This window comes from Callithrix jacchus, chromosome 11 (assembly GCF_049354715.1).
Source record: "Callithrix jacchus isolate 240 chromosome 11, calJac240_pri, whole genome shotgun sequence".
In the NCBI taxonomy this organism is placed as follows: Eukaryota; Metazoa; Chordata; class Mammalia; order Primates; family Cebidae; genus Callithrix; species Callithrix jacchus.
Window position 1 is genome coordinate 1,618,356 of NC_133512.1, and position 21,171 is coordinate 1,639,526.

General features: G+C 42.6%; 1 protein-coding gene across 6 annotated transcripts in view; it reads left to right on the forward strand.

The window, feature by feature from the left end:
* Positions 1-5,139: 5,139 nt before the first annotated feature.
* AVL9 (AVL9 cell migration associated) overlaps positions 5,140-21,171 on the forward strand; it is an 82,049-nt gene continuing 66,017 nt past the window's right edge. For all 6 annotated transcript variants that reach the window (XM_009002006.5, XM_002751308.7, XM_035253122.3 and 3 more), the window contains exon 1: positions 5,140-5,415. In XM_009002006.5, coding sequence (XP_009000254.1) covers positions 5,323-5,415 — 93 coding nt within the window. In that variant the 5' untranslated portion in view covers positions 5,140-5,322. The remainder of the gene's footprint in view (positions 5,416-21,171) is intronic.

Genomic DNA, 21,171 nt, shown 5'->3' on the forward strand with positions numbered 1-21,171 from the left:
TAAACACGAGCTGTTGCTACTTATCTTTGTTTCCTAGTACTTTACATGATGGCTGGATCAAAGTGAAGCTACATAGAGATGGTTTTGCTAGCTGGTTTTGCATTCATCTTGTTTTTATAACCAGACATAAGCCACTGTTAGGAAGCAATTTCTTATTTGAATACACTGTGCACATTACATTTCCAAGCACCCTGTAGGGTCTAATAAATACTCTTTTAATTGAGTCTCATTATTTCATTCATACCCATTGTGGGTAACCCCCCATATAGACACCGAGGAAGGAGACCTAACCAGATCCCTGGCACACATAGGGCTTGAAGAATATCTCAGTTTATAGCGTTACTACTCAGCTATTTCCTTTTATATAATCCTTTATATAATCATATATTAGTTTATTGAATTAGGGCTTGAAGAATCCCTTTATAAAATCCTCTATACATAATCATATAATAGTTGATAGTATGAGTGCCTAAAGGATATTTCCCTACAGATATACCTATAATTATATCTTAGTTCATAATCGGAGGAATGCCTAGAGTGGACACAGTACAGAGCATGAATTAAGGAATAAGCAGCTTATAATCAGAGGAATGCCTAGAGCAGACACAGTGCAGAGCATGATTTAAGGGAAAACAGTTATGCCAGGACAAGAATCCATGGCCCAGGCGGCAGCGTTCAGTATCGTAAAGACACCCGCTGTATGGCAGGCTTGGGGCAAGAGCCACTCCTCCTGATAAAGGAGTTCTAGGACCCTGCTCCAGTTCTTATGGAAGGCCGCCCTCAGACCGGCAATCCACCTTGGTGACTGTGAACTCTATCAGCTCTTGATACTGTGCTGCTTGAAAAGCATCTTCCCATTGAACCCATTGGAAGCTGCCAGAAGGTGGCGGTAACCCTGACAGCTCTGTCACTGCTGTGTGACTTAAAGCACCCTCCTATAAATCTTCTTAGAAGTAGTTTGCCCATAGATAGAAGTATTGCATACTGCACGCTCATTACTGAGCACGACCCACTTTCAACCTTGGTGACCTAATGGGGGTGGACCCCTTACTGCGCACGGCCCTTGCCTTCATGGGAATGGGCCCCTTGCTGTGCACTGTCCACCTCCTGGCCTAGGTGACCTAATGGGGGTGGACCCCATGTTTTATTGCTCATGACCCTATCGCTATCCTTAAAAATGATTTCACTCACTGCCCTGCCCCCTAACCTATACACAATAAATACTCAGACTTCTGGACATTCGGGGCCTCACCTGACTCCGCTGATAGGTGGCGTGGCCCCTCGCGCCCAGCTGTGTTTTCCTTGTATTTCTGTGTCCTGTCTCTTTATTTCTTGGACCCTGAGCCTCAGCACAGCATAAGGCACACCCCACGACCCTGTGGGCCATCAGCCCTGCACACATCAGCATTCTCCTTAATCTTACTAAGATTTTAAATAGGAAGTAATGCCAAATTTGTGACACTTCTTCCTTCCTTCTTTTTCTTTCTTTCTCTCTTCCTTTTTTTCCAATCTTTGTTTGGTTGAAACCCCCTTCTTTTCCTGGTTTTCCTTTTCTATCCCTATTCCTATTTCATTTGCACTATATCATACTGACAGTATGGACCAAATTCAAGATATTGTTGTTACTTGATGGAGTTTTTAAAAATTAGAAAAATGTATTTTAAGAAAGTCAGAGCTTGAAGTTTTCTAAGAACAGAATGAACATTAGCAATGTTGAATGCCACTAATAAAGAATAATCTCTTTAGTATCTGTAAAAAAGAAGCTATGTATAGTTCACTTACACAGTAGAATTAATGGGGATTTTGGGAAAGGAGTGGTATTTTTATTTTATTATTTTCTCTGAGGCAAGACACAATAAGGAAGAACAGGCCAATTCCAAATGGAGAGTTGCTATGAACTTGAAAATATGTCATACCTCTATGTCTCAAGGATTTTTCTCCCTTTAAGTCTTCTTAAGTAGAAGACATAAAATAGAATTTATAATTTATCATAAAATACATGTAACCACCAAAGGCTCTTCGATGTATTATGTGTTGGAAAAGGTATTTCTGATTTTCTCCTGAGTTAAATGAGAATTTTTATTATTTCCTCAATAGACATTTGTCCTTGTGGACAATATGTTAATGAATTTATTCTACATTAATACAACTAATTTAAAACATAATGTACCAATGGGAATCATTGTGTGGATTTAAAAAAAAGTAAATGTAAAATGTGCATGTTGGCAGGCATGTGTAGCCCCTGAGCCTGGGAGTTTGAGGCCAGCCTTGGCAACATAGCAACACCCCATCATATTTTAAACTTTATTTCCTTACTAATTTAGAGACAGAACCTTACTCTGTTGCCCAGGCAGGAGTGCACTGGTGTGCTCACTGCAACCTTAACCTCCCGGGCCCAAGCGAGCCAGGACCACAGGCCCATACCAGCAAGTCTGGCTATTTACTTTTTATTATGTTTTGTAGAGATGATGTCTCATTACATCGCCCAGGTTGCTCTTGAATTCTTGGACTCCAGTGACCTACCCTCCTTGGTCTCTCAAAGTGTTGAGATTACAAGTGTGAGCCAACACGCCCCACCTCCACTCTTAAATGGCCCCGTCTGTATATTTAGAGATGAAAAAATCCTGGAAATTCCCTTGTTCATTTTCTTTCTCAATTTTCCCAGTAAAACTTCTTTGTTTTCTTTTTTTTTTTTTTTTTTTTTTTGAGATGGAGTCTCACTCTGTCACCCAGGCTGGAGTGCAATGGCACGATCTCGGCTCACTGCAACCTCTGCCTCCCGGGATCAAGCAATTCTCCTGCCTCAGCCTCCCTAGTAGCTGAAATTAAAGGCACACACCACCATGCCCAGCTAATTTTTGTATTTTTAGTAGAGATAGAGTTTCACCATGTTGCCCAGCCTGGTCTCCAACTCTTGGCCTCAAGTGATCTGCCCACCTCAGCCTCCCAAAGTGCTGGGATTACAGGCATGAGCCACTGCACCTGGCCCTGTTTTTATATATATCTTTAAAAGGTGTTCAATTAGACAATAGTTTTAGCCATGCCAAAATATCAAGACAGGTTATATAAAGAAAATATTAATAGTTAACACACCACACAGTTGACATCTCAAAAGAGTTAATATATTTTTAAAAACAGTTAATATATTCTGCATAGGGCCGGGCGCGGCGGCTCAAGCCTGTAATCCCAGCACTTTGGGAAGCCGAGGCGGGTAGATCACGAGGTCAAGAGATCGAGACCATCTTGGTCAACATGGTGAAACCCCGTCTCTACTAAAAATACAAAAAATTAGCTGGGCTCCGTGGCACGCACCTGTAATCCCAGTTACTCAGGAGACTGAGGCAGGAGAATTGCCTGAACCCAGGAGGCGGAGGTTGCGGTGAGCCGAGATCGCCTCATTGCACTCCCGCCTGGGTAACAAGAGCGAAACTCCGTCTAAAAAAAAAAAAAAAAAATATATATATATATATATATATATATACATACATACACACATATATATATATTCTGCATATAGGGAGCAGTATAGTTTAACAGTCTTCTGAGCCAATGCCAAAAATATTGTAATATAGAAATGTATAGCAACATCTTGAAAAATGTCTACAGTATTAACATTAAAACAGTTCCACTGAATCATAGAAACTAACTTTGATTTAGGAAGCCTACTGTTTTTCTCAGCTATGCTTAGATTAGAGCGGAGCTCCTTAGTTTTCAAGACTAGAAGTGTAAAATATCAAATGTTAAGGTTGTTTAAAGTAAGGAATGTGCAGCTAGTAATTGTAACTAACTGCCAGTTACTGCAGTAATCTTAAATTCTATTTGAAGCAGACAACTATCCTGTAGGTTATTCGAAAATTGCCCTAGATGGGGCCAGGCGCGGTGGCTCACGCCTGTAATCCCAGCACTTTGGGAGGCCAAGGCGAGTGGATCACGAGGTCAAGAGATCGAGACCATCCTGGTCAACATAGTGAAACCCCGTCTCTATTAAAAATACAAAAAATTAGCTGGGCACGGTGGCGCGTGCCTGTAATCCCAGCTACTCAGGAGGCTGAGGCAGGAGAATTGCCTGAACCCAGGAGGCGGAGGTTGCGGTGAGCCGAGATCGCGCCATTGCATGCCAGCCTGGGTAAACAAGAGCAAAACTGCGTCTCAAAAGAAAAGAAAAAGAAAGAAAAAGAAAATTGCCCTAGATAAGACTTGTTAAATCTGCTAGTATTTGCATTATTTACTTTAAGTTGACATGATGCACGACTTTTAAAAAAACAATTGTAGTACAATCAGTAAAGGAATTATAAAACCCTGGTGACAACAGGGCCCGTACATTTTGTACAGACCAGAGTACTAAATCCAAAAGCGATGAATGAAAACAACATTCTTTTAAAATCGCAGGACTAGAATAATCACTTTACAGGCATCCAAGTAAACGTCCTTTATTGTCAAGGATATTTCAGGTTTTAAATGCGTCTCAGATTCCTACACATAATATTTAAATGAGGGGAAAAGAACTCTAGAACGAACAAGAATTCTAAGGGAAGCAAGTAATTTAAAGGCTGAATACACAGACACGCCGGCTCACCAGGAGGCCTACATGTTAGCATGTATTTCAGAGTAAGAATGGAGATCCCCCAGGCCACGAAGACGAAGGCAAGAAGTCACAGAACCGGGCACTCGGAGAGTGAACCAAGAAGATGTGAAAACCGAAGGAAAGCAGAAAGGAAGAGGGAAGGGGGAAAACTTCAAGGAGGAAAAAGAGAGGGTCAGAAGGAAGTGCTTCGAGGCTGAACCCAGGGAGGAAAAAGCAGGTGTGCCAGGCGGCACCTTCACGTCCCGCGGACACCAGAGTCTCTGCAGCCCAGCTGCCCGGGTCCTGTAAGCCCCAGCCCGCCCCTCCGGGTCAGGCCCCACCCGGCCCTGCCCCGCCCCGTCCCCGTCCAGTCCCTGTCCCATCCCCGTCCGGTCGATCGCTCCTCTACTAGCCCCACCCCGCTGTCCCAGGCACCACTTCGGCCCCTCAGACCCCGCCCCGTCAAATCCCTCCAGGCCCCGCCCCGTCAAATCCCTCCAGGCCCCGCCCCGCCCCGCCCCGCCCCCTGCGGCCGCCGCGTCACGTGACAATCCGGAAGCTGCGAAAGCGGATGTGGGAAGGGCGGCCGCAGCCCAGGGGGCGGTGGGAGCTGCTCAGCTTCCTCCCGGCTCCCTGCGCAGCCCTCATGTGCTACCTTCGCTGACACCCGGAGTCCGCGGCTCTCCGCACACGGTGGGGTCGTCCCACCCGCTGCCCTTGGCGGTCGAAGTCATCGTGCGGAACCGCTGCAGCCGCCCATGGAGAAGACCGGGCGAGGCGGGGATGGCGCCCCCCGGGGGCCCGTGCTGCACATCGTGGTGGTCGGCTTTCACCACAAGAAGGGCTGCCAGGTGAGGAAGGGCCCCCCACCCCTCTCGGCGCCCCCTGCCCTGCTTCCGTGTGCTCAGCTCGCGTGGTGCAGTGCTCCCCACCGGAGGCGACCCTTCGCCTCGCTCCTCCCACCTGCTCCACCTGACGCCCGGCCCCCGCAGCCCCTGAAAAACGCGTGTGAGCAGCGAAGGAGCGAGTTGCTACGTGTAGGGTGTAGGTTTCTAACTTCTGCCTTGGTGTAGGAGGAAGGAGTGCAAGACGGGCCCACACCCTTCCCGGTCCGTCGTCTCCGCTGGCTTTCTGGGGGTCCGTGTAGCGTGTATATTCCCACATATTCTGTATGGGAGTCTAGAAAGAGTCCGTGCTTGGGCTCTGCTTTCAAGGCGTTAGGCTCAGGGGGCTCGCGCACTAATGCCTCAGGTAGCTTGAAGCACATGCAGGCTCCGTGCGGAGATCGGCTTCCTTTGTTTATCTGATGGAAGCCCTGGGATCTGTGCCGGTAGCCACGGCTGTGGACTGACCTTCCCTCCACCTTCCCGTTGGGCCTCAGTTTTGCGATTTCATCTTCTCCAGATGAATTGCAGTCGCCTTTTGGTGAGAGATTGATCTCTCCAGATCAATTGCAGTAAGAGAAGGCGTATTACCGACCAAACCGTTCAAATATAAAGACGTTTTTCAGCAGCCTCACTGAATCTTTAATCCAGCATCTGAAATGGAATATTTGCAATTTATGTATTGAAGGCAATAGAATAAAATAGAAACAGGATTATTTAATGAGCAAGCAAACACTGGAAGGGAATGATGTCATAATGTGCCAGTGAACAGTTAATTGAAATGCTTTTTTTAGTAAAAAAAAAAAAAAGTTACCAGCACTAGCTAATGAAGCATTTAATTTCTTGTATTCCACAGGAAACGTAATATTTTAGAAGACTTATTCGCAAAAATTAAGTTCTCCAGGGAATAACAGAAAACTGATGGGAGTGAAAAAATTGTGTTTGTGTTTTAAGTTTCGTAATTTTCGAAATATATCCTCACACCTGTAACGCCATCACTTTTAGAGACTGACGCGAAAGGATCAGTTGAGCCTAGGAGTTCCAGACCAGCCTGGGTAACAAAGGGAAACCCTGTCTCCACAAAAAAATTAGCTGCATGTGATAGCGCGCTTGTAGTCCCAGCCACTCGGAAGGCTAAGGTGGGAACCTTGCTTGAGCCCAGAAGGCTGTGGCTGCAGTGACCTTTGATCCCACGATTTGGCACTCCAACCCGGATGAGAGAGCAAGACCCCCGTCTCAAAAGAAAGAATTTTGGCACTGGGCGCGGTGGCTCACACCTGTAATCCCAGCACTTTGGGTGGCTGAGGTGGATGGATCACTTGAGGTCAGGATTTTGAGGCAAGCCTGGACAACATGGTGAAACCCTGCCTCTACTAAAAATACAAAATTAGCTGTTAGCCGGGCATGGTGGCGCACGCTTATAATCCTTGGGAGGCTGAGGCGCGGGAATCGCTCTAAACCAGGTGGCAAAGGTTGCAGTGAGTTGAGATCGCACCATTGCACTCCAGCCTGGGCAACAAGAGCAAAACTCCTCGAAAAAACGAAAAAAAGGAGTTTCGGAAAGTGTGGGTTATGTGCATAAGTCTTAGAATGACTGGTCTAGAGTCTGTTCTTTACAACCTGTACATCAGGTGTTTTCAGAGGCTCTACTTAAAAGTAAGATTTGCCCCAGGATAGATTAATCAGCTACCTCATTCTCCACTTTGCTATTTTACTTCCAGGTGTAAAGGATTAAAGGGGTGAAGCTCATTGAGTTGTGACTCTGACTTTGTATGGATTTAACTTGTGTGAGGGTACTTAGACTGCTCTTCCAAGTACTCAAAATTGTGGGTCATGTTACAATCAGTTCTTTCTGTGCACTGAGATTGTGCATAGGGAAAATTCCTATACTTGATTGTAATTTGTAACATTTAAATACAAGTGACTAAAGTAAAAAACCTTTGTTTTAAAAGTGATGCCTTTCAGCAGTCTGCTTGGTGAACATAACTTTGCCATTTGACATGGACCTCATGTCATAAGTGAAAGCCATCTTCCAATACCGCTGGGTTGAAGACTAGGTTTGTGGAAAATGTTAGTTCATCTTGTTTCTTGTTTCCTGCACTTTTTCCACCTTTGAAGTCCTCAAATGTATTTTACATGAAAAATTACTTCATTTAAATTTAAATGAACATTTATTTTATCACTTGATCTTTTTTTTCCACTTCTATTTGGATAAATTGTGGAAGTGAATTTCTTCTGTAGATAACGTGTTAGCTTCTAGAGGTGATTTTTCTAGTTTACTGATATACTTAACATTTAGAATATTTTAAGTGATTTTTGAGTTCTACTGTGACATTTAAAGTCATTTCAGAATATTTCCTCTTTTCAACTTTTTACTGAATTATTTAAAATTTAATATTTAACAAGGGATAATTTAACATTTAATAAGGGATAATAATGTATGGCTCACCCCTATAATCCCAGCATTTTGAGAGGCTCAACTGAGGCAGATCACTTAGGAATTCAAGACCAGCCCGGGCAATATGGCAGAACCCCGTCTCTTCTAAAAATATAAAACATTAGTTGGACATTGTGGTGCGTGCCTGTAATCCCAGCTACTCAGGAGGCTGAGGCGGAAGAATTGCTTAAACCTGGGAGGCACAGGTTGTGAGCTGAGATCTCCCCACTGCACTCCAGCCTGGGCGACAGTGAGACCCTGTCTCAAACAAAACAAACAAAAACTTATCTGACACTAGACCCTTTGGTGTGAAATAATTTATGGACACCTTCTCTGTATAAATTGGCTTGTTATAGAATGTGTATTCCAGAGTTTTGTTTGTTCTAATATGTAAACTATATTTGTTGGACTTAGCAGGGCTGCAGCACTGACGACTGACAACCGTAATTTTTTGCTAAGTAACATCAAATGTGTATCACATTAACTCTTTGGCTTTCTCATGAATAAGTTAGAACTTTTTCAACTACTCAGGTTTACAGGGAATAGGTTATTTTCCAAAGTGGTATCATAGAAAGTTGGAATAATTACTTGATTTTTGACCACTTTTCTGATAGTTTATTGTTTTGATTCCATAGCTAGCAGTTTTAAGTCTTCAATAAACTGGATTTACTAGACTATTTCTAATACAAAAAAAGCAGAATTACACATTTTTTTTAAATATTACTTTTAAGTTCTGGGATACATGCGCAGAACATTCAGGTTTGTTGCATAGGTATACATGTGTCGTGGTGATTTACTGCATCCATCAATCTAGGTTTTAAGCCCCGCATGCATTAGGTATTTGTCCTAATGCTCTCCCTCCCCTTGCCACCCACCCCCACATAGGCCCCAATGTGTGATGTTCCCCTGCCTGTGTCCATGTGTTCTCATCACACTTACAAGTGAGAACATGTGATGTTTCGTTTTCTGTTTCTGTGTTAGTGGTAGCAGAATGTTGCATTGCAAATTTTGGGATGGTTGCTATTGGGGGATTGTTTATGTTGGGGTGATACAGCTATACTCAAGCCTGAGTGATTCAGGTTTTGATGACAGATGACTTACTGACAAGCCTGTTTTGGCACCTGCTGCTAATGGAATCCTGTGTTGACAATAACGAAAGATTTCTGAAGGTTGGTTTGATTCTTGTCGGAATAAGTAGTTCTTTGGAACCAGAAAGAAGAAAACTGGAGGGTTAGCAGTTAGGGAAGAATAACTTTCTAAGATTCTTTTTAGCTACTAGTTTTACAGAAACTTTGTTCTGAAACAAGATCGCATTTTCTGGCCCTTTACAGCACTTTTATTTCTTCAACTTTAATATTTTGGTAGATGTTTTTTCCTGATTTTGGCCATGCTTTTTGTATATGCTGAAATTATGAAAATCTCTGACTTAGCAGGGCTTCAGCATTGACAGAACGGTGGAATAGTTTTCATTCAGGCTTTGGCGTTGTGCCTAAGTGGAGTGGGTGTCAACTTGTGAGCTAAAACTTAGAAATACCAGGAAGAGTCCTTCCTCCTCTCTGGGTCCTCCCAGCTAGCAAGGATGTGCCTAGTTTCTTTGTTTGCCTTAAACCTTTGATCCCTAGTAAAATACACCGTGAGTAATCATCCCCTTCATGTCCCTGATAGGATTCATATCTTTTGCTGAATGTAGTTTTTTGCTAAAGGGAAGACTGCAGAAGGGCCCTAATCTACTAGGGATGGAAGAGGAAGATGCAGATGTATAGGGAGAAGAGTCTACTTACTTAACCTACTTAATTTTAAGACTGCTCTGATTTTATATGGATTAAGAACTCAGGTTCTGGCTAAGATACTTTTAGAGACTGTTTTCTAAGTTGATATTTTCGGCAGTTTTTAAATGATATTTCAGTATTTTTGAAAATAACATTTATGATGATAATAATAATATGTACTGGCCAGGCACACTGGCTCATGCCTATAATCCCAACACCTTGGGAGGCCAAGATGGGGCGATCGCTTGAGCCCAAGAGTTTGAGACCAGCCTGGGCAATGTAGGGAGACCTTATCTTTGCTTAACAACAAAAGAAAGCCAGGTATGATGGTACCTGCCTGTAGTCCCAGCTACTTGGGAGGCTGAAGCAGGAGTATCACTTGAGCCCAGGAGGTCAAAGCTACAGTGAGCCGAGCTCATACCACTGCACTCCAGTCTAGGTGACAGAGTAAGACCCTGTCTCAAAAAAGAAAAAAGGTATATCAAACTGTAATCAAGTTTCATGGCCTATCTTTTTCATGTAAACTATACCATTAGTATTTTTCTATATTAGTAAATAATTGAATTATGTTTTAAAATTGCTATGTAGTATTTTGTAGAAATACTGTTATTTATTTAACCAATGTCCTTTTTAGATACTTAGGTGACTTTCTGATTTTTCACTGTTTTGAATAGCACTGCAGAGAACATCCTTGTGGCTTTTTGCACCTTTCTCATAAGTATAAAAGACTTCATTGTAGCCATTTTTTGGTGAAGATTTTATTAAAATGGATTTTGAAACAGAACTTACTGAACACAATTTAGGTTAGTCTTGGCGACTCTCTTCAGAACAAATGTCACTCGTACTATGGCATTCTCAGTTTCCCATGCTGGCCAAACAGAGATGACAGAGATGTTGGTATTTACTTCCCAGAGTCAACACTATCTATAGTGATGGTGGTGTTTTCAGCTTCCCTTCTCTTTATTTGATGCTTTTCTTCCATTGATTGGGAGCCCACGTCTACTGAATTTGTTATGTGAAATAAAATGAATCAGTCATGGGTTTTGAAAGGAAACCTAAAGCTTTCTTGGTATACTGTTAAGAGCTTTAAAGTAGCTGGTTTTGCTGATAGATGTTTTTTTCATTTGTTTCTGGCTCTTGGCACTGTTGTAGGTAATTAGGTTGTCAGAAGTGTGACTTCTGAATAAACTCTAGATATTCATTTAGATTTGAAATATGGGCCTGGCACGCCCATATTGGCTCACATAATGAAAATCCCAGCACTTTGGGAGACCAAGGCAGGCAGATCACTTGAGGCCAGGAGTTCGAGCCTAGCCTGGCCAACATGGTGAAACCTACATCTCTACTAAAAATTTATATATATATATATATACATACACACACAGACACATATACACATACACACACACACACACACACACACACACACACACACGCCAGACATGGTGGCATATGTCTGTAGTCACAGCTACTCAGGAGGCTGAGGCAGGAGAATCGCTTGTACCCGGGAGGCAGAGGGTACAATAAGGGTTGCAATAAGCCGAGATGGCGCCACTGCACTCCAGCTGGCAACAGGAGGCTCTGCCTCAAAAAAAAAAAAACCAAAACCAAACAAACAAAAAACAAAAACTAGATTTGAAATATGGCCCTCTGCACTTGCGTTTTCTTTATACCACTATGCTCATTGTGACAGAGTATGCTGAGTGTTCGTAATGTGAAAATGGCTACAAAGTTTTGTTTGTTTGTTTGTTTTGAGATGAAGTCTTGCTCTGCTGCCCAGGCTGGAGTGCAGTAGCACGATCTTCGCTCACTGCATCCTCCACCTCCTGGGTTCAAGCGATTCTCCTGCCTCAGCCTCCTAAGTAACTGGGATTACAGGTGTGTGCCACCACGCCCAACTACGTTTTATATTTTTGGTAGAGACAGGGTTTCACGCTGTTGTCCAGGCTGGTCTCACACTCATGAGCTCAGGTGATTCTCCTGCCTTGGCTCCCAAAGTGCTGGGATTATCGGCATGAGCCACCACACCTGGCCTTCGTAAGGTTCTTAATGAAACCCATGTCCACTCCATGGCCTTCACTGGTGATGTTAGGAATGTGTTAGGTTCCCTTTGGTACATGTGATGCACTCCCAGAAATTAGAATCTCTTTATTGTGCCATAAAAGTTCAATATTGAAATGAAAAAAAAAATGAAATGTTAAACATAAACTGATGTATAAAAGATTGCCAGGGGAAAGTTTATTAACATATCAGTTAAATAAATTGATTTAATTAAATAAATCAATTGATTTGACCATTTTTAGGAAGTTTCTAATTAATCTTTTCCTGTAAGAAAAATGGTTTTTGTAGCTTAGGTGACATCTATATTTTCAAGAACCTGGAGATAGTATTTCATTTATATCATCTCATTCAGAAAACCAGTCTTTATCATTCCACCTTATATTTTGTACAAATCATTCTCTTATCCTCTAGCAGAGGATCTTTATATACAATATTCCTAATTTTTTTTATACTTACGGCTCTGATAAATTCTCTTTTGTCTCTTTTACCATATGAGAATCAAAATGTAAGTTTCAGTTTGAACAGTATATACTTTAGAAAAAAAATAATTCAAAAATTGTTATTAGGCGTGTAAGCTGGGGCAAGTAGCCTAATGTTTACAGACTTTAGTGGAACCCATGAACTTCACTAGTGTTCTTCATGCTCATTACCAGCACTGGGCATTGTCCATCCTTTTAATTAGAGTGATTCTGGTGGGTATGTGGTGTCATCTCATTATTGTTTCACTTTACATTTTTTGGTTTGTTGATGAGGCTGGACCCTTTTTATAGATCTTTTGGTCATTGGGCTGTCCTCTTTTTGTGAAGTGCCTGTTCCAAATATTTTCCTGTTTTTCTATTGTCTTCAGTTGTTGACGTTCTTTTTATATTATTGAAAAAAGCCCTTTAAGACTTATATGTGCTGCAAATTGTTTTCCCTTCCTGTCGCTTGCCTTCTCAGTATCTTAATGGCGTCTTTTTTACACCAAAATTTTAATGTGGTCAAATATATTAGTCTTTCCCATTGTGGTTAGTGCTTTTCAAATGCTATTTTAGACATCTTTTACTAATTTGATGTCCTGAAGATATTTTCCTATATTACCTTCTAGATAAGTGAGCTGAATACATAATTTAAAATTTGTTGTATCCAAATTAAGAGAGCAAAATAAGCAGATAAAGCTAATTTTCATATTGTATTATTTAACTCAATCCAAATTAAGATTTCAAAGTTTCAGTATAAAAATTGAGATATTTCACATTGTTTTTTCCTACTAAATATTTAAAATCCAGTGCAAATTTTACTTACGAGCACGTCTCAAATGTTCAGTATTCATACATGGGCAGAGCAGTTGTAGAAGATGTATTGTTTTCACCATTTCACATTATTTATGTTCCACCTGAAAATAATTTTTTGGATGAATTGTGAGGTAGAAATAAATGAGTATCCAGTCCACGTAAGACCACTTGATTGAATATAAAGACAGCCCTGTCTCCACTGTTCTGTTATGCTACTTTGGTATTAAAGTATCTCATATGTTTGAGTCTGTTTCTGTATTCTGTGCCATTTGTCTGTTTTTCTGTGCTTGCACCAGTACTACACTATCTTATTATAATTTTTGTAATAAGTGTTGATACCTGGTAAGGAATAATTTCTTATGAGAGTCTTGGCTATTCTTGACCCTTTACATTTCCATATAAATTATAATCAGCTTGCCAGGTTCTGCAGAAATATCTTTTGGAATTTTTATTGAGATTGTATTGAATCTTAGTATCAATTTGAGGAGAGCACTTCTTTTTAATATCTGGTCCTCAGATGGTATCACCTGGGCAGCATCTGCACATGCTTGTGCCTTCCAGACTCTGCTACGGTTCCCCTTCTGTGGTAGAAGCAGCTAACTTAGAAGGAAGCTCAACCCTCAACTTTGATTAAAGCACTGGAGGGGCCCCTCCCTCTTTTTGCAGGAGACTTTCCTTAAGGTAGAAAGGCCCTGGCAAGGTTCTGGAATTCTAGGATGAAGAAAAATGAAGTCTGGGAGAAACCAGACCCAAAAAACACAATAGAAAAACAAAACTCAGTCCCCTCTATATAGCAGGGGCCTTGTACCCTGTGTGTGAGTTCTCAGGGGTCACCTGTTCTTGCATTGACTTGAACCTAGGGCAAATCAACGGAACTTAACATCCTTGAGAACAGATTAAAATTTTTCAATCCTCACTCTCATCTTTCTCTGTCACTGGTCCTATGGTTTGCTCTGTGGTTACAGACCAAGTTCCATGGAGAAACCAATTCCAAAGGTAGAGGCTTGTGTATCCTGACTGACTAGACAGGAGAGGAAAGGAACAGACTGTCCTAGCAGGATTGGTGGCACACACCAGTAATCCCAGCACTTAGGGAGGCTGAGGCGGGTGGATCACTTGAGGTCAAGAGTTGGAGACCAGCCTGGCCAACATAGTGAAACCCCATCTCTACTAAAAGTACAAAAATTGAGCCAGGCTTGGTGGCAGACACCTGTAATCCCAGCTACTCAGGACTGTGAAATGGGAGAACAGCTTGAACCTGGGAGGTGGAGGTTACAGTGAACCAAGATCACACCACTGTACTCCAGCCTGGGCAACAGAGTGAGACTGTGTTAAAAAAAAAAAAAAAGCTGTCTAGAAAAAGGTAATCTCTAGAATTTAAAGAGGGTTAAGAAAATGAGGATTAAGGCAAAATACAGTTAGTAATAAGATAACCAGGATCTGGTCATGGATAAACAGTCCTTGTTACTTACTGAGGCTAAGTGTTGGTTTATTGTGTTGCATTTTCTACGTCCATCAAGTCAGACTTCTGGTAATCCACAGTCCTGGCAATTCTGAACTGCCCTAGTAGGAGGGAACCTCCTGCCCTAGTAGGAGGGAACCCATCTCTCCAGGGTGAGATTCGTGAGCCGTCAGGTCTGGTTGTGGGAGTCCACAGTCCTGGCAATTCTGAACTGTCCCAGTAGGAGGAAACCCATCTCTCTAGGGTGAGATTTGTGAGCCATCAGGTCTGGCTGGGGGAATCCACAGTCCTGGCAATTCTGAACTGTCCCAGCAAGAGGGAACCTATCTCTCCAGGGTGAGATTCATGAGCCATTAGGTCTGGTTGTGAGCATCCACAGTCCCCTGGCAATTCTGAACTGCCCCAGTAGGAGGGAACCCATCTCCCCAGCTTGAGATTTGTAAGCCATCAGGTCTGGTTGTGAGAGTCCACAGTCCCCTGGCAATTCTGAACTGCCCCAGTAGGAGGGAATCCATCTCCTCAGGGAGAAATTTGTGAGCCATCAGGTCCGGTTATGGGAGTCCACAGTCCTGGCACTTCTGAACTGCCCCAGTAGGAGGGAACCCATCTCACCAGGGTGAGATTTGTGAGCCATCAGGTCCGGTTATGGGAGTCCACAGTCCTGGCACTTCTGAACTGCCCCAGTAGGAGGGAACCCATCTCACCAGGGTGAGATTTGTGAGCCATCAGGTCTGCTTGTGGGAGTCCACAGTCCTGGCACTTCTGAACTGCCCCAGTAGGAGGGAACCCATCTCACCAGGGTGAGATTTGTGAGCCATCAGGTCTGCTTGTGGGAGTCCACAGTCCTGGCAATTCTGAACTGCCCCAACAGGAGGGAAGGTATTTCTCTAGGATAAGATGCAGGGGGTGGGTACTGGGATGTGGGGACTAGAGTACAGTGGACTAACAAGAGGGACTTTGAGGAGGGTGAGGGGGAAAGATAGGGGGGCAGTGGAAAAGGGGTGCCTGACGAGCAGGGCAGTCGCACACTGATGCTCTGGAATTAACAGAGGAAGAACTGGGCAGGGAGTTCAGGGAGGTAGGGTTCTGGGAAGGAGTGACATTAGTCAGCTGGGGCAAACGGGTAGGTTGGAAGACTGAACAACGTGGATGGCCCTGGAGAGGAGGCTTACGGCAGGAAGTTTTAGGAGTAAGGGAAGGAAAAAGGGCTGAAACATGAGAGCGGGAAGGAACATAAAGAAATGGAGCTTGGGGCTGAGGCCGAGAAATTGGAGGTAGCTTTCTGGTCATTTTTCCAAATGAGCGCTGTAGAAACTCACTTGTCCAGAGGAGTCAAAATGAGTAACTGAGATGTGCAGATGAGCAGTTATCTCCTCAGGACATTCCATCACAGAATGCTTATTATGAGGGGTACATCTATCTCCCTGGAACATTTCTTGACAGAATGTCTATTATGGAACATACATGCTCCCTTTTGTTCCAGTGAGTATGCCCCACCAATCAGGGAAATGGTCCCAGTTTCTCGGTTTAAGAGTGGTCCTGGGAAGTAGCAAATAAAATAAATGGGTATGTAATTATTAGTCCTTGTTCTTGGGATGCCATGTCGTTTTGCTCCTCCATAGGCAAAAATTGATCAAGGGGCTAACAGAGGTAGGGGCTTGGGGCCTAGGAAAGCAGTTCTGAAACAGGAATTGGGAAAATGGGAAGTCAGTACCCTAGTCTCTTTCCCTTGCTACATTGTTGAAAGCCCTTTCCCATCATTTACCTCAGAGTGTGAATGCCCATGATTAGAGATGTTATGTTTATTTTACCAATGAGGACACTAAAGACCACAAAGCAAACTACCAGGAGTCACAAAGCAGGTGGGACTAGAACTTGACCAAAAGGAGGGCTGGCGGGAAGGAGCACAAAATGGCACAGAGTGCTTACGAGCATCATTGCCTTCTCCTGTATCCCTGGACAGGATCCTGTAGAGGGTGCTCAAGAGCAGAACTGTACTTTTGTAGCTTACCTCTTTGTTCCTGTGTTCTCTTGGTTTGATGCCTTTCTGTTCACTGGAACCAGAAACATAGGCCAAAGCTGGTACACTGTCTGTCCATTGAAACTGTGCTCCAGAGAGCTACAGAAAGCAATAGCTAACAGAAATCTTTGAGTTCGCAGGATGGCAAGTAAGAAACAACTTGCTAAGCTGAGCGCAGTGGCTCATGCCTGTAATCCCAGCACTTTGGGAGGCCGAGGCAGGCGGATCACAAGGTCAAGAGATCGAGACCATACTGGCCAACATGGTAAAACCCCATCTCTACTAAAAATACAGAAATTAACTGGGTGTGGTGGCACACGCCTGTAGTCCCAGCTACTTGAGAGGCTGAGGCAGGAGAATCGCTTGAACCTGGGAGGTGGAGATTGCAGTGAGCCAAGATTGCGCCTGTGCACTCCAGCCTGGCAACAGAGCGAGACTCGGTCTCAAAACAAAAAAATAAATAAGAAACAACTTGCTGAAATAAAACTCCCTCCCCTTCTAAGAGAATGAAATTAGCTAAAATTGGTTAAAACCAATATGGCCGATGAGTATACGCAGAATAAACTTGGTGATATCACAACCCAAATTTCCACCACATGTTTCATACTAGCTCCCTGTTTCATACTAACTCCCCCTGAATTTGCATATGGGACCCATGAAGAGACATGAAGAGATAATTTTGCATGCCTGAGGGACTTTCCAGCTGTTCCCTTTCCTTCTACCCATCACTGGCTAATCCCAGAATCAGCCCCCTAACCTTTTCTGATAAGAGGACTGCGTTGGCTGTGTGTGGTGGCTCACGCCTGTAATCCCAGCACTTTGGGGGGCCAAGGCGGGTGGATCACGAGGTCAAGAGATGGAGACCATCCTGGCCAACATGGTGAAACCTCGTCTCTGCTCAAAATACAAAAATTAATTGGGCATGGTGGTGCGTGCCTGTAGTTCCAGCTACTCGGGAGGCTGAAGCAGGATAATCCCTTGAACTCGGGAGGCGGAGGTTGCAGTGAGCTGACATTGCACCCCTGCACTCCAGCCTAGCAACAAAGTGAGACTCTGTCTTAAAAAAAAAAAAAAAAAAAAAAGTCCTGCCTTAAAGCCAGCACAGGAAGACAGCTTTGAGCTGGACCCCTGTCTCCTTGTTGGGGAACCTGCAATGAAAAGCTTTTCTTTTCTCCAAAACGTGGTGTCATAGTATTGGCTTTATGAACCAAAAATAAAATCAAAGGCCCCCTCTGCAACCATCCCAGTGGATTCCCTCCTCGGCCAGGACACCCTGAAATTTAACTTGAAAAGACTGGCTCAGGCCATAGAGCCAGATGGGGGTTGGACTTACTTTGTTATACCCTTCCAGCATTAACACAGACCTTACATTTGATAAGAAGCAGTTACAGTCTATTCTCTCTAAAGCCTGATACTTGGAGGCTTCATGTGCATGATAAAACCTAGGTCTCCACAACCCCATATTGGAACCCAGACTTTCCTTTCTGTAGATAAAAACTCTTTCAGCCAGTTGCCAATCAGAATATGCTTAAATCTACCTATGACTTGAAAGCCTCCCCGTTTGAGTTGTCCCACCCTTCCAAATTGAACCAATGTAAATCTTCCATGTGTTGATTGATGTATCTCCCTAAAATATATAAAAGCAAGCTGGAAGCCAACCACCTTGGGCATGTGTCCTTAGGACCTTCTGAGGCTGTGCCACAGGTGTGTTCTTAATCTTGGCAAAATAAACTTTCTAAATTGATTCAGACTTGTCTTAGATACGTTTTGGTTTACAAATTGGCAATGATTGGGTGGGACTCTTGAGTATAGGTGGCCCTGACCTTTGACAAATCTGTCAATATTTGGTTCCAGCTTTTAGCTATCTTTCAGCTGAGGCCTGGGAGCTCTCCTTTCTCCAGAGAATCCCTGATCTCCCAAAATTTGATTGAAATCCAAAGTTTATTTTGCTGTAAAATAAACTTTCCTAGAGTTTTTCCTTCTTCCTTTTCTAGAGTTTTACTTGCTTCCAACAAGGAAGGCAGGTTTTCCTACTTCCATGTCAATGGAAGGCAGGGTAACGCCTTTCTGGAGTTTGAGCTCCCTTGCAATAGGGGAGGCAAGTTTGAGTTTTCCTGCTTCTAGAATATAGAGAGCAGCCTTCAGCCTGAGACCCATTCCTGGGTGAGTAGCTGAATTGGGGTTTCATCTTGGTTAATGTTGCAATCGATCTGGTCATAATTTCTTCTTACTAGTAGAGCACTCACTAATCATAATGTTGGGGGTTTTGTTGTTTGCTCTGGTCTTTCTTACATCAGGTTTGACCAACTCTGCCTGACTTAGCCAAATCTGAATAACAATCCCAAATTATAGGGCATAAGGCCTCTCTGAATTAGCTAAAATTCCTTGCTGCTGCAAAAGAAAAATGCATTTCTGGTTGCTTTCTTTCTATAAAAAAAAAAAATTGTTCTTTCGTTTACTTTTCTTCCACCCTACTTCTCCTGGCCCCACTTCACCAGCCATATTCAGTACCAAGAAAAATCTGGAGATTACTCAAACCCGTTAAAGAACTCAGAACAGAATCACCACTCACCCCTTTTAGGGGTGTTCTGTTTTCTTTGTGGAGTTTCAGGAGTCATGAGCAGATTCTTCTTAGGTCTGAAGTTCAGCTTTCCTGTGTTACATTACCTGACCTCTTTGGCTTTTGGGGGTACCAGAGATTACCTTGTACTGTGAGAGGATTTGACCTTGGTGTGTGTAATGGTGGATGAGAGATACAAAGTTTAAGTTGACTGAGGACAGTTTACAGGAAGTGGTCTTTGCGGTTATGTTTTGTTTTTTCCTCCTGGAAAGTTGTTTAGGATCCTAATTCTAATTCAGATGTGCATTCTACAGAGTCTTCTCCATTGCCTTTCCTCTCAGAATTAATCTTGATTGGCTTGTCCGGTCATTAGCATGAGGAACTGAACTGTCATTTTCATAGATAAATAAGAGAATGAGTTCAGCTCATTCTCAGCTCCAAAGAGAAAGGGCATTTTGCTTCTCCCAGCTGAAAGGCACCCCTGGATTACTAGGGGCTAAGTGGGAGTGTGTGCAGCAGCCCTACAGGGAACCCCCAACAAAATTCTTTTTAAAGGCTTGTCCAGGAAATGAATATAGGAGCTGGTCATTCCATGCTTTAAGCCCTCCTGGAGGTGGAGACAGAAACGACTCAGTGGTTAACACACTATGGAGTCATGCCAGTAGCCAGCACACTTCAACCCATTCCACTAAAGCCTAGGCTGCAGCTCAGTTTCTCCTTAAAAAAAAAAAAAGGTGGGAAACAAATTTAAGAATGAGGAAAAACAAGGAGAATGACCCCCTTTCAGGCACTCTGTTGGTTTTATGGCACCTTTGCTTGCAAGTGTTTGTGTGAAGTGGACTTTATGGTCTTTTTATGCAGAGCTACAGCAAGGAAATTTCAGAGCCCAAAGGTCAGCCTGCAACTATGAGATTCTTAAGTTATCTGTATCTCTACTTTCTTTTCTGCCTGCTTTAAGTCTGCTGTTAACTTTTCTACTGAGATAGAATCTACTGTTTCCATTCAACGATTTCTTTTTGTTATTGTTTTTGCAAACCAATGAGTTTGTATTACTATTTCCTGGCTAGAGTTCTGAAGTAAAAGTTATAGGATCTTTGTGTAGTGTTTATGTGTATATATGTGTATTTTGTTGATGTGTTTTTGTCCACAGGGACCATATGTGGCTTAAAGAGTACTCATCCATTAAATAAACCCAGATGCTTTTCAAGTTTATGTGACAGTAAAATCTTTAATCTAGCTTTAAGATTATTGATAAAGTAATATTAGAAATGTCTTAAGAATTATCAGCCTACATTTTTGTTTGCATTTATTTATCAAGAGATTTCATACTTATCCCTGCTAAATACTGTAAGGTGTCAAAATTTGGCATAAAGGTTATTAAACTCTAAACCCAGCCATCTTTGCTTGTGGTTTTTGGTTTGTTTGTTTGTTTGAAACACAGTCTTACTCTCATCTCGGCAGGAGTGCAACGGCATGATATCAGCTCACTGCAACTTGCCCCTCCCAGTTTCAAGCGATTCTCTGCATTGGCCTCCTGAGTAGCTGGGACTACAGGTGTGTGCCACCATGCCCAGCTAATTTTTATATTTTTAGTAGAGACAGAGTTTCACCATGTTGGCCAGGCTGGTCTCAAACTCCTGGCATCAAGTGATCCACCCAATGTGGCCTCCCAGTGTGCCAGGATTACAGGTGTGAGCTACCATGCCTAGCCATGCTTGTATAATTTTTGATAAATAAGACGTTAGTATTAGTTTAGTGAAAATAACCAAATCTTGAATTATGTGGTAAAATAACCATACATTTAATTTTAAGTTTTACTTAGGTAAACACCTGAATTCACAGACTGTAAAATGGTTGATTGGGAAATAACTTTAAATGACCACTATTTGCAGTTTTCATAAATAATCTAGGTAAACAATTAAAATAATTAGGTAAATGTAATGGAATAAATGCTTATAGACAAACTTGTCATAACTTACGATGTAAAGTTAAATAATACATATTTTGTTGAATGTTTGGGTATTTTCCAATTAAAAAATCATATTGTAGGAAAACATTGGTTTCTAAAAAAGAATATGCTCTATTAAAAGGTACTTTTTGTCTACTTCAAAGCTTTAAAGGTTATGTATAAAAAACGGTA